Raw genomic sequence first — 13,545 nt, 5'->3', positions numbered from 1 at the left:
ATGGGAATAAGGAATTGGTTTAATGATTATCTAACGTTGGCTTGTCTAGCAAGTGAAATATTAGGTGCCATCACGGTCCCGTCGGTTGGAAATTTTGGGTCGTGACAAGTTGGAATCAGAGCACTAGGTTGCCTAGGTCTCACGATTCACGAGCAAGCTTAGTAGAGTTTGGAGGATCTGTACGGAGACGTCTGTGCTTATCTTTTAGAGGCTATGAAGTTTAGGAATAAGTTTCACTTATATTCTTCTCTGTCGTGCGATTTTGCTTTCTCAATGCTGATTGAACACTTCTACTCTTATTCTCTTGCAGATGGCGAGAACACGTACCGCTTTCTCAGCTGAGCAGCACGTAGAGCCTCCAGTGGCAGCTTCTATGCGGGGCAGAGGTCTAGGCCGAGGCTGTGCCAGAGGCCGAGGCAGGGGCAGGGCTCAACCTAGAGCCCGAGCAGCAGCCCCAGCAGTGGAGCCTCAGATAGAGCTTCACGAGGAGGTTCTAGCCCAGACTGTTCCTGTCGGACCAGTTCAGGTTCCGGAAGGGTTCATTGCTACCCCCAATACTTCAGGACGCTTTGGTCCGTTTGGTGGGCCTTATAGAGAGTGTGGCCCAGACTGGCGCATTTCCCATGGCACCAGCAGTCTCTCAGGATGGAGGAGGAGCCTAGACTCCCACCACTCCCACTCCGGAGCAGATAGCTCCCCAGTATCAGGCTCCAGCAGCTCAACCAGTCGGATTAGTTCAGCCGGTTATTGCGGCACAGGTTAGAGATTGAACAGGTTTACCAAGATCTTTCCTGTTCACTTCAGTGGTGCTCCTTCAGAGGACCCCCCAGGAGTATCTTGACAGTTGTCACGAGGTTCTACGAAACATGGGTATAGTGGAGACCAATATGGTCGATTTTGCTGCATTTCAGATGACTGGTTCCGCCAAGAAGTGGTGGAGAGATTACTTGTTGACCGGACCAGCTGGGTCGCCTGCTCTTACTTGGGACCAGTTCTCTCAGCTCTTCATAGAGAAGTTTCTGCCTATCACATTGAGAGAGTAGCGTCGCCTTTAGTTTTAACGTCTCCAGTAGGGCAGTATGACTGTTACTCAATATGAGACCCGTTTTGTGGATTTGGCCAGTCATGCTATTCTTCTGCTTCCCACCGAAAGAGAGAGGGTGAGGAGGTTTATTTATGGACTTGCTTAGCCTATCAGATTGCAGATGGCTAAGGAAACTGGGAGTGAGATTTCTTTTCAGGCGGCTGCTAATGTCGCCAGACGAGTCGAAACGGTTCTTACCCAGGGAGGTCAGAGGTCTGATAAGAGACCTCGTCATTCCGATGAGTTCAGCGGTGCCTCATCTAGAGGCAGGAGTACTTTTGTTAAAGGCTATCCTCCCAGGCCGTTTCATTCAGTGCTCCAGGCATCCCACGATGCCTCAGGTGGTCGTGGCCCTCAGATGCATTATTCCGACCAGCTAGCCTACAGTGCACCACCAGCTCCTATTAGTGCACCTCCACTCCAGAGTTATCAGAGTGGTTATTCAGGTCGACAGGGTTAGTTTTAGAGTCAGCAATCATAACAGCCGAGGTTATGTTATACTTGTGGTGATCCGAGGCACATTGCTAGATTTTGCACTCGAGCAACGGGCATCTCACAGCATCAGAGTTCTCGTGGCATGGTTCCGGCACCAGTTGCTGCACCACATGTTCAGCCAGCCAGAGGCAGGGGTCAGGCAGTCAGAGGTAGAGGCCAGACTGTTAGAGGTGGAGGTCAGGCCGTTAGAGGTGGAGACGAGCCAGTTAGAGGCCATCCCAGGGACGTAGTTCAGGGTGGTGTTGCCCAGCCTCGGTGTTATGCTTTCCCAGCCAGGCCTGAGGCTGAGTCATCTCACGCTGTTATCACAGGTACTGTTTCAGTTTGCAGTAGAGATGCTTCAGCTCTATTTGATCCGGGATCTACTTACTCCTATGTGTCATCCTATTTTGCTTCCTATTTGGTTGTGCCCCGTGATTCTTTGAGTGTTCCTGTGTATGTGTCCACACCAGTGAGAGATGCTATTGTTGTAGATCGTGTTTATCGTTCGTGTGTGGTCACCATTGGGAGTCTTGAGACTCGTGTAGATCTTCTACTTCTGGACATGGTTGATTTTGATGTTATACTGTGTAACACCCCAAATTTTTACTAATATTTCACTTTCGATTGAGCATCTTCTTCATATCTATTTTAGCTATTAGTATTTTCTTCATATCTTTTTTGTATAGAGCTCTGTTTTAGGTGATCTAAGACTTTCTGGAAATCTACTTCATATATATATAACTCTTATGAAGGAACCAAAACCTGGTTTTTCGTTTATTTACTCGAAAATAGGTGATGAAGTATAGGGAGGGTGCTGCCTAGATTTTCTATTTTACAAACCCTCCCTGTACTACTGTTAGTAAGTTTAGCATAACATTTTGTACGAAATTGATATGTGGGTGATTCAAAATGTTCTGAAACTCTAAGAAACATATCTACAACTGTAAAGAAGACCACACAGTCTAGTTTGTCCTTTTGTATCTTCAAATCTGAGTCACAACACGAGGCAGTGATACTGTCCAGAATTTCTGTTTCAAACATTTTGGGTAATTTTCACCAATATCATATTTAGTTTGACATGTTAAATCACTGAGCTTATATAGATATTTTATTATGTATTTAAGGTATATATATCCTTGTAAAAGCTAAGGGTAAGTGTTTGGGGAAGTGGGCGGATTTGGTTTGTTTAGGGCGTAGACGATTCAAACGTCCTCAAGTTGTGGTTGAGCTATTTTGTGGTAAAACACCAAGGTTTGTGTATAAACTTTGTACTCTTTTTACTTGCTGAAATATTTTAAAATAACCTGATATTTTATTTTTCTTCTCTTCAATTAATAGCATTGTATTCATGTTATATAAAGTATTGCAAGATATTTGCTAAATCGCCCGCTCGTACGGATTATTTGATCATTTTGCATTCTTGTTGGGACTTTGACCTTCTTGTGGCAGTGGCTTTGTCACTCATCTTGGCATGCCTCTTGATTTGGATCTTTTTCCAACTTGACTTTGGATTTGTAGTTCGTCTTAAATTAGGGAACTTGTCCGTGTTAAGTTCGAACTAGGAAGCCATTTTTAATATGGTTCTTGATTCTCTTGACTATTGGGTTTTGACCCTACTTGATTTTGGGTTTCAGTCCATCTTGATATCTGATTTTGCTTAGTGTGATGGCATGACGTACATGAAGTACAAACTTTCTTGGATTGATAGTATACGCTTTCTCAACTATTGAATCTTGAACATAGTTATTGATAATTGGAAACACTTCAAGAGTTGATATTTGATACTTTTGATATATTTGTTTACTTGTTTTAAATTATATTTCATTTGAAGTACCTATTACTAAAAATGAGAATTGGAGAATTTAATGGCTCCAAGCCCCCAAATTTTATACGCCACTAAGCTTTATATTTAGCGATAATTGTTTTCTATCGTAGGTAATGTACATGATGAAATTTGAAGACGATCTTATGAAGTAGTCTTTTTGGGAGCACTTATGGAGATCACATTTGCATATGCACCATGGTTTTGTATAGTTTTGGGACTTGTACATAATATATATGTCACACTTATGTATGTTATTTGGAGGCTTGGATATTAAGACCAAAATCTTGTAACTTGAATTTGGTAATTTATTTTGCTGTTTTAAGGTGTGTTAATAACTCAAGTCTTGTAATATGTTAAATTTACACTTTGTCTTATATATATGTACAAAGGAGAAAACTAATTTTTCTTTTTATACCCGATAGTTTGATATTTATGTACAATACAAACTTGCAGTGATGTCGAAAGAAAGTATAATTTTGTTAGGAAGTTGCTTTAACGTGTTGATTATTCAAGAAGGATTATATCACCTTATGATGAAATTTTGACATTGTATTTCATTTAAAAGAAATAAAATAAAAATTATGAAGAGTATTTCCGAAAATAAAAATATTGCGCTTTGGACCTCATCGCATGGGCCTATTTCCGCTACTAAATTATTCTGAATATTTATTTTAGTTAATATCTTCTTAATGTTGTAAGTAGTAAATTAGATTTATTTCGTAAGTAGCACCCTCCCAAAGGGGTTGCTACAAGTTTTGGTACCAGAGCCTAAGTTTATGATTCTAGAATTTTTGTTGTGATCGTACCTAATATTTTTGTTATTTTCTTTCTTAAAAATGACTTGGAGATTATAAATTTTTGCATACTTGTTTAATGTAATTTGATGTATTACTTGTGCATATGCATCGTGTACATGTCCCTAATGCAGTATGATCTTATCCTTTATAGGAATTTAATATGGCCTCTTCTTCGAATAGAGCTATTGAATTCGTTGATGAAAGTAAGGCCCATTATAATGCTCCACCTCACCTCCAAGAAGGAGATGAGGTACCCTTGCCTAACCTAAATCATTATCATGTTAGTGAAAATGTAGTGGACAATAATCCAAGAGCAATGGATCATAGTACTCATATTATGACTCCTCCATTTCAGCAAATGGCTGAGTTCTTTCGTCACTTGGCTGGGACAATGTCAGAACCTATTGAAATGAATTTTGAGAAGATGAGAAAAATGGGTGGAGTTGAATTTGAAGGCACTACTGATCCCACAGTAGCTGAACAATGGCTCGAGCACATGGAGAGAGTTTTTGAACAACTAGAGTGTACTAATGCTGCCATATTTAAGTATGCTATCTTTCTTTTACAAAAAGATGCCTATGACTGGTGGGTAAGTGTGCCAAATACAAAATCAAAACCTCCGGTGCTGACTTGGGATGACTTTGTGAAAGCATTTCGTGCAAAATATGTCCCTCCAGTCTACTGTGATGCAAAAAAAAAAGAGTTTCTGAATTTAAGACAAGGGAGTATGTCTATTGCAGAGTATCAACAAAATTTTCTCAGGCTTTATCGCTATACTGGAGGTATTATTGATGGTGAAAGAGACAAGTGCAGAAGATTTGAAGAAGATTTGAATGGTTACATTAGAAAATCTGTGGCAATCTTGCAACTTGAGGATTTTTCCAAGCTAATTTCAGGTGCTCTTACTTGGGAAAGAATTGACAAGGAAGAAGCTAATAGGAGAGAAAACAAGTATAGGAAGGGTAATTCAGATTATGGCGGTCCATCCAAGAAGGGAAAGTTTGACTATTCCAAGACTGAAAGTGCACAGAAGTCATCATATCATAAGCAAAATAAGCCAAATTTCTCTACTGCTAGTACTCCAAGTTATGGCCAAGGCAAAACTTATACACCTACTTGTGCACAGTGCGGAAAGAATCACTATGGTGTCTGTAGAAGAGCTTCTGGTGCTTGTTTTAATTGTGGAAGTATGGATCATAAAGTGAAGGATTGTCCTAATTCTAATCCTCTTTGTTATACGCATACAGAGGGCTCAATTCAAAAGCCTATCACTACTCATTCTCAAGCTAATAGCGGTGCAAAACCTAGAAATATACAAACGGAGGGTTCGGGTGGAGCTAATCAGGCTAGTGGGTCGAGATCTATTGCACGAGTCTATGCTATGAGACAGAAGAATGACCAAGATGGCTCGGACATGGTTGTTGGTAAATTTCACTTATTTGGAATATTTGTTGTTACATTACTTGATCCTGGATCTTTGCACTCTTATGTTTGCTCATCACTTGCATTTCCTGATACTGTTAAATCTGTAAGACCTGACTTTGATGTGTTGGTCACGAGTTCATTAGGTCATCATGCTGTTGTTAACAAGATTTACCGAGATTGTCCATTCATGATTCAAAATCTGGTCTTCCCTACAGACTTGCTTGAAATTCCCTTCCAAGACTATGATGTTATTATTGGTATGAATTGGCTCCATAGGTACCATGCATTGGTTGATTATAGGTTGAAGCAAGTGACTTTTAGAACTCCTACATACTCACACATAGTAGTTCAAGGAGAAAGATTATTGACAGCTAATATTATTTCTGCGGTCTTGGCAAGGAAGATGATTTGTCAAGGTTGTGATGCCTATCTTGCTCATATAGTCGATACACGATTGGGGAGTCCAAGTCTTAAGGACATACCAACCATATGCGACTTTCCTGCTATATTTCCTGATGATCTTCCTGGGTTGCCTCCAGAAAGGGAGATTGAATTTCCTATAGAGCTTGTCCATGGAACTAATCCTATTTCTATCGCTCCCTATAGAATGGCTCCAGCTGAATTAAAAGAGTTGAAGGATCAATTGCAAGAACTTCTTGAGAAAGGTTTTATCCATCCTAGTATTTCGCCTTGGGGAGCTCATGTTTTATTTGTGAAAAAGAAAGATGACACTCTTAGGCTTTGCATTGATTACCGGCAGCTGAACAAGGTAACAATCAAGAACAAATATCCACTGCCTAGAATAGATGACTTGTTTGACCAACTGAAGGGTGCCAGCTTGTTCTCAAAAATTGACTTGAGGTCTGGATATTATCAATTGCGCGTGAGGGAGCAAGATGTTCCTAAAACTGCTTTTAGGACCAGGTATGGACATTATGAATTTTTGGTAATGCCATTTGGTTTGACAAATGCTCCTGCTGCATTTATGGATCTAATGAACCGTGTATTCAAGCCTTATCTTGATCAATTTGTGGTGGTGTTTATTGATGACATTTTAGTCTATTCCAAGAATAGAGAAGATCATGATAAGCATCTCCGGATTGTCATGCAAATTCTAAAAGAGAGGCAACTCTACGCGAAGCTTTCCAAATGTGAATTTTGGTTGAGTGAAGTGGCATTTTTGTGGCATATTGTATCAGCTAAAGGTGTGAAGGTTGATCCTAGTAAGATTCAAGCTATTGCTGATTGGAAACCTCCTAAAACTCCAACTGAGATCAGAAGTTTCTTGGGTTTAGCAGGATATTATAGGAGGTTCGTGAAGGGCTTCTCTATTATAGCCTCTCCTTTGACCAAACTTTTGGGGGAAAACGCCAAATTTGTGTGGGATGACAAGTGTCAAGAGAGCTTTGAAAAGCTCAAATCCTTGTTCACACAGGCTCCAATACTTTCTTTGCCAGTTGAAGGGAAAGATTATGTGGTATACAGTGATGCATCTCACCATGGCTTGGGTTGTGTTTTGATACAAGAAGGGAAAGTAATTTCTTATGCCTCTCGAAAGTTGAAATCGCATGAGTTGAATTATCCTACTCACGATCTCGAACTTGCTGCCATTGTTTTTGCCTTAAAAATTTGGAGGCATTACTTGTACGAGGAGAAATGTCATATATTTATTGATCACCAGAGTTTGAAGTACTTGGGTATACAAAAAGAATTAAACTTGAGACAACGTAGATGGCTTGAACTCATCAAAGATTATGATTGCACGATTAATTATTATCCTGGTAAAGCTAATGTGGTTGCAGATGCATTGAGTCGCAATTTCCTTGCAAGTTTAACTCTAAGTCCTTTGCCCTTGCTTCTTGAATTAAGAGCCATGAATGTTTGTCTTTAATTTAATTCTAATAGCTCTATCATTGCTAATTTACAAGTCAAGCCAATCTTACTTGAGCAGGTCCAAGAAGCGTAGAAGTTAGATGAGAAGTTTGTGAAACGGGTTGAAGAAGTCCAGAATGGAAGAGAATCAGATTTTACATTGAAGAAAGATGATACCTTATTTTATAAAAATAGGTTGTGTGTTCCTAATGATGATGAATTAAGGAAGCATATCTTGATTAAAGCACATAATTTGCCTTATGCAATGCATCCTGGAGGTACTAAAATGTACCGTACCATCAATGAGCACTACTGGTGGAGCGGTATGAAGAAAGACATTACAAAGTTCATTTCTAAATGCTTTGTATGTCAACAAATAAAAGCTAAACATCAAGTCCCAGCTGGTCTACTGCAACCCTTGTCAATACCTGAGTGGAAATGGGAAAGTATAACGATGGACTTTGTTTCTGGACTTCCACACACTCAAAGGAATCATGATGCAATTTGGGTCATTGTAGATAGACTAACTAAAAGTGCTCATTTCTTGGCAATCAGAATGGACTACTCACTGGAATATTTGGTAGAATTATACATTAATGAGATTGTGAGGCTGCATGGAATCCCTGTTTCTATTGTGTCTGATAGAGATCCAAGGTTTACATCCAGATATTGGTCTAGCTTGCAAGAAGCTTTGGGTTCTAGGTTGAATTTTAGTACCGCCTTCCATCCACAAACAGACGGCCAGTCTGAGAGGGTAATACAAATCTTGGAGGATATGCTTCGAGCCCGCATTATTGAGTTTGAGGGTAGTTGGGACAAACACTTAGCCCTGATAGAATTTGCTTACAATAATAGCTACCAATCAAGTATAGGCATGCCTCCTTATGAAGCTTTGTATGGGAGAAAATGCAGAACGTCTCTTTGTTCGAACGAGGTTGGTGAAAGAAAATTGGTGGGTCCTGAGATTGTTCAACAAACTGAAGATAAGATAAAAATCATCATGGATCGCTTAAAAATTGCCTCAGACAGACAAAGTCTTATGCTGATCTTAAGAGGCGTGAAATTGAGTATAAAGCGGGTGATAAGGTATTTTTAAAGGTTTCTCCATGGAAGAAGATTATGAGATTTGGCCAAAAAGGTAAACTTAGTCCACGATTTATTGGACCTTATGAAATGCTTGAGAGAGTTGGCCCAGTTGCTTATAAACTAGCTCTTCCACCAGAGTTAGACAAGATCCACAACGTCTTCCATGTTTCTATGCTTAGAAGATACCGCTCAGATCTATCTCATGTTTTCCCTATTGAATCTATAGAGGTCAATCCTGATTTGACATATGGAGAAGAACAAATCTAAATCTTAGTGTGTGAGTTAAAGGAGCTTAGAAACAAGAGCATCCCCTTAGTGAAAGTTCTTTGGAAAAATCATTCTGGCGAAGAAGCTACCTAGGAGCGAGAAGCGGATATGCGAATTCAATATCCACATTTGTTTAGGGACTAGTACCAGGTAAATTTCGGGACAAAATTTATTTAAGGGGGAGAGAGATGTAACACCCCAAATATTTACTAATATTTGCATTTTCGATTGATCATCTTTATAATGAGGAAATATTTTTACTTCGCACTTCCTAAACGTAAAATTTACAATACATGAAAATTCCTTACTCTAGGTTGTGTTAATACTAACAAAGAAGTTCCATGGTGTTGCTATGAGTAACACTTAATATTTGTTTGATGAATTGTTGTTAAATACATTATAATTAAGTTTTTGGGATGTCACTCTTTTGTATTTATCTAAGGATATTTAGTAGTTGGGCATCCATTTTTATTTCATATTTATCCAAAATTCTTAAAGACAACTTTGATTGACTTAGTCTTCCATAAACTCTCCATTTTCATTCTTTCAAGAAAAAGAAAAACACCCCTACCCTCTCTCCTTCTTATTACCTGAAAACTTCATGAAAACCACCATAAATTTCCACTAAACCAACCAGCAAAATTCGTTCTTGGTGAAGCTCAAGTTGCTCCTCTCTTTTGTGGTAAGTTACTAAACCCGTTTTTGCACTAGACAGCTATTAGTATTTTCTTCATATCTTTTTGTATAGAGCTCAGTTATAACTGATCTAATACTTTATGAAAATCTATTTCATAGATCTATAACTCTTATGAAGGAACCAAAACCTAGTTTGTCTTTTATTTACCCGAAAATAGGTGATGAGGTATAGGACGGGTGCTGTCCAGATTTTCTGTTTTACAAACCCTCCCTGTACTACTGTTAGTAAGTTTAGCATAACATTTTGTACAAATTTGATATGGGGGTGATTCAAAATGTTCTTAAATTCTAAGACACATATCTACAACTGTAAAGAAGACCACACAGTCTAGTTTGTCCTTTTTCATCTTCAAATCTGAGTCACAACACGATGCAGTGATACTGTCCAGAATTTCTGTTTCAAACATTTTGGGTAATTTTTACCAATATCATGTTTAGTTTGACATGTTAAATCACTGAACTTATATAGATATTTTATTATCTATTTAAGGTATATATATCCTTGTAAAAGCTAAGGGGAAGTGTTTGAGGAAGTGGACGGATTTGGTTTGTTTAGGGCGTAGACGATTCGAACGTCCTCAAGTTGTGGTTGAACTATTTTGTGATAAAATACCAAGGTTTGTGTATAAACTTTGTGCTCTTTTTACTTGCTGGAATATTTTAAAATAACCTGATATTTTATTTTTTTTCTCTTCAATTAATAGCATTGTATTCATGTTATATCAAGTATTGCAAGATATTTGCTAAATCGCCCGCTCGTACGGATCGTTTGATCATTTTGCATTCTTGTTGGGACTTTGTCCTTCTTGTGGCAGTGACTTTGTCACTCATCTTGGCATGCCTCTTGATTTGGATCTTTTGCCATCTTGACTTTGGATTTGTAGTTCGTCTTAAATTAGGGAACTTGTCCGTGTTAAGTACGAACTAGGAAGCCATTTTTAATATGGTTCTTGATTCTCTTGACTATTGGGTTTTGACCCTACTTGATTTTGGGTTTCAGTCCATCTTGATATCTGATTTTGCTTAGTGTGATGGCATGACGTACATGACGTACAAACTTTCTTGGATTGATAGTATACGCTTTCTCAACTATTGAATCTTGAACATAGTTATTGATAATTGGAAACACTTCAAGAGTTGATATTTGATACTTTTGATATATTTGTTTACTTGTTTTAAATTATATTTCATTTGAAGTACCTATTACTAAAAATGAGAATTGGAGAATTTAATGGCTCCAAGCCCCCAAATTTTATACGCCACTAAGCTTTATATTTAGCGATAATTGTTTTCTATCGTAGGTAATATATATGATGAAATTTGAAGACGGTCTTATGAAGTAGTCTTTTTGGGAGCACTTATGGAGATCACATTTGCATATGCACCATGGTTTTGTATAGTTTTGGGACTTGTACATAATATATATGTCACACTTATGTATGTTATTTAGAGGCTTGGATATTAAGACCAAAATCTTGTAACTTGAATTTGGTAACTTATTTTGCTATTTTAAGGTGTGTTAATAACTCAAGTCTTGTAATGTGTTAAATTTACACTTTGTCTTATATATATGTACAAAGGAGAAAACTAATTTTCCTTTTTATACCCGATAGTTTGATATTTATGTACAATACAAACTTGCAGTGATGTGGAAAGAAAGTATAATTTTGTTAGGAAGTTGCTTTAACGTGTTGATTATTCAAGAAGGGTTATATCACCTTATGTTGAAATTTTGACATTGTATTTCATTTAAAAGAAATAAAATAAAAATTATTAAGAGTATTTCCGAAAATAAAAATATTGTACTTTGGACCTCATCGCATGGGCCTATTTCCGCTACTAAATTATTCTGAATATTTTTTGTAATTAATATCTTCTTAATGCTGTAAGTAGTAAATTAGATTTGTTTCGTAAGCAGCACCCTCCCAAAGGGGTTGCTACAAGTTTTGGTATCATAGCCTAGGTTTATGATTCTAGGGATTTTTGTTGTGATCGTACCTAATATTTTTGTTATTTTCTTTCTTAAAAATGACTTGGAGATTATAAATTTTTGCGTACTTGTTTAATGTAATTTGATGTATTACTTGTGCATATGCATCGTGTACATGTCCCTAATGCAGTGTGATCTTATCTTTTATAGGAGTTTAATATGGCCTCTTCTTCGAATAGAGCTATTGAATTCGTTGATGAAAGTCAAGCCCATTATAATGCTCCACCTCACCTCCAAGAAGGAGATGAGTTACCCTTGCCTAACCTAAATCATCATCGTGTTAGTGAAAATGAAGTGGACAATAATCCAAGAGCAATGGATCATAGTACTCCTATTATGACTCCTCCATTTCAGCAAATGGCTGAGTTCTTTCGTCACTTGGCTGGGACAATGTCAGAACCTAGTGAAATGAATTTTGAGAAGATGAGAAAAATGGGTGGAGTTGAATTTGAAGGCACTACTGATCCCACGGTAGCTGAATAATGGCTCGAGCGCATGGAGAGAGTCTTTGAACAACGCGAGTGCCATTCTGCCAGCATGGTTATCTCTTATGTGAAGGCTTGACATATGATCGTGAAGGGGTGTCTAGATTATTTGGCTTATGCCCGCGATTCTAGTGCGGAGGTTCCTTCCATGGATTCAGTGCCAGTTATACGTGGATTTTCATAGGTGTTTCCTGCAGACCTATCGGGGATGCCACTCGACAGGGATATTGATTTCTGCATTGATTTGGCTCCAAGCACTCAGCCTATTTCCATTCCGCCATACCGCATGGCCCCGCCAGAGTTGAAAGAATTAAAGGAGCAGTTGCAAGAATTGCTTGATAAGGGCTTCATTAGACCTAGTGTCTCGCCCTGGGGTGCACCTATGTTGTTTGTGAAAAGTAAAGATGGATCGATGAGGATGTGTATAGATTATCGGCAGTTGAACAAAGTCACTATAAAAAAACAAGTACCTATTGCCGAAGATTGATGATTTATTTGATTAGCTTCAGGGTGCCCAGGTGTTTTCGAAGATTGATTTGAGATCTGGCTACCATCAGTTGAGGATTAGGGCATCCGATGTCCCTAAGATAACTTTTTGGACTCGGTATGGGCATTATGACTTTCTTGTGATGTCATTTAGGCTGACAAATACCCCAGCAACATTCATGGATTTGATGAACCGGGTGTTCAATCCCTACTTGGATTCCTTTGTGGTTGTGTTTATTGATGATATCTTGATCTACTCTCACAATCGTGAGGAGCATGAGCAACACCTTCAGATCATTCTTCAGACTCTGAAAGACAGCCAATTATATGCTAAGTTCTTAAAATGTGAGTTTTGGTTGAGTTCAGTTGCTTTCTTGGGTCACGTTGTATCAGTAGAGGGTATTCAGGTGGATCCTAAGAAGATTGAGGCAGTTCAGAACTGGCCTAGACCCACATTAGCTACAGAGATCCATAGTTTCCTGGGTTTGGTGGGCTATTACCGTCGATTTGTGGAGGGGTTTTCATCCATATTAGCCTTATTGACCAGATTGACCCAGAAAGGTGCCCCGTTCAGGTGGTTAGACGAGTGTGAAGTGAGCTTTTAGAAGCTCAAGACAGCTTTGACTACGGCACCGGTATTGGTGTTACCCACAGGTTCAGGATCTTATATAGTATATTGTGACGCATATCGTATTGGTCTGGGTGCGGTATTGATGCAGGGTGGAAAGGTTATTGCATATGATTCGCGGCATCTGAAGGTTCACGAGAAGAATTACCATGTTCATGATCTAGAGATGGCAGCCACTGTTCACGCGCTGAAGATTTAGAGGCACTATATTTACGGCGTGCAATGTGAGGTATTCACCGATCATCGGAGCTTGCAGTATTTGTTCAAGCAGAAGGAACTCAATTTGAGGCAGAGAAGGTGGTTGGAGATATTGAAAGACTATGATATCACCATATTGTATCATCCCGGGAAGGTCAATATGGTGGCCGAAGCTTTGAGTATAAAGTCAGTCAATATGGGTAGCCTTACATATATTCCAGTTGGTGAG

The 13,545-nt window shown here is 38.7% G+C and overlaps 1 protein-coding gene and 1 long non-coding RNA gene across 2 annotated transcripts; both read left to right on the top strand.

Annotated features, from left to right (window-relative positions):
* Window positions 1-4,343: 4,343 nt before the first annotated feature.
* Window positions 4,344-8,833, top strand: LOC138903218 (uncharacterized). The gene is made up of 4 exons (XM_070191150.1): window positions 4,344-6,273; window positions 6,505-7,389; window positions 8,167-8,414; window positions 8,510-8,833. The coding sequence occupies exons 1-4, from the start codon at window positions 4,344-4,346 to the stop codon at window positions 8,831-8,833; spliced, it is 3,387 nt and encodes a 1,128-aa protein (XP_070047251.1).
* Window positions 8,834-9,421: 588 nt separating this feature from the next.
* On the top strand, window positions 9,422-12,031 carry LOC108948453 (uncharacterized). The gene is made up of 3 exons (XR_001973181.3): window positions 9,422-9,515; window positions 10,020-10,150; window positions 11,673-12,031. It is a non-coding gene; the product is annotated as an uncharacterized lncRNA (long non-coding RNA).
* The last annotated feature ends 1,514 nt before the right edge of the window (window positions 12,032-13,545 follow it).

This window comes from Nicotiana tomentosiformis, chromosome 12, assembly GCF_000390325.3.
Source record: "Nicotiana tomentosiformis chromosome 12, ASM39032v3, whole genome shotgun sequence".
In the NCBI taxonomy this organism is placed as follows: domain Eukaryota; kingdom Viridiplantae; phylum Streptophyta; class Magnoliopsida; order Solanales; family Solanaceae; genus Nicotiana; species Nicotiana tomentosiformis.
Note: the sequence above shows the minus strand (reverse complement) of the source record. Positions and strands in the feature narration are given on the sequence as shown.

Bases quoted from the DNA above. Each gene is read 5' to 3' on its own strand.
- LOC138903218 (XM_070191150.1), top strand. From the start codon at position 4,344: ATGGCCTCTTCTTCGAATAGAGCTATTGAATTCGTTGATGAAAGTAAG. The intron at 7,390-8,166 runs GTAAAGCTAATG...CTAGCTTGCAAG, and splicing joins CACGATTAATTATTATCCTG to AAGCTTTGGGTTCTAGGTTG. The intron at 8,415-8,509 runs GTTGGTGAAAGA...TGCCTCAGACAG, and splicing joins CGTCTCTTTGTTCGAACGAG to ACAAAGTCTTATGCTGATCT.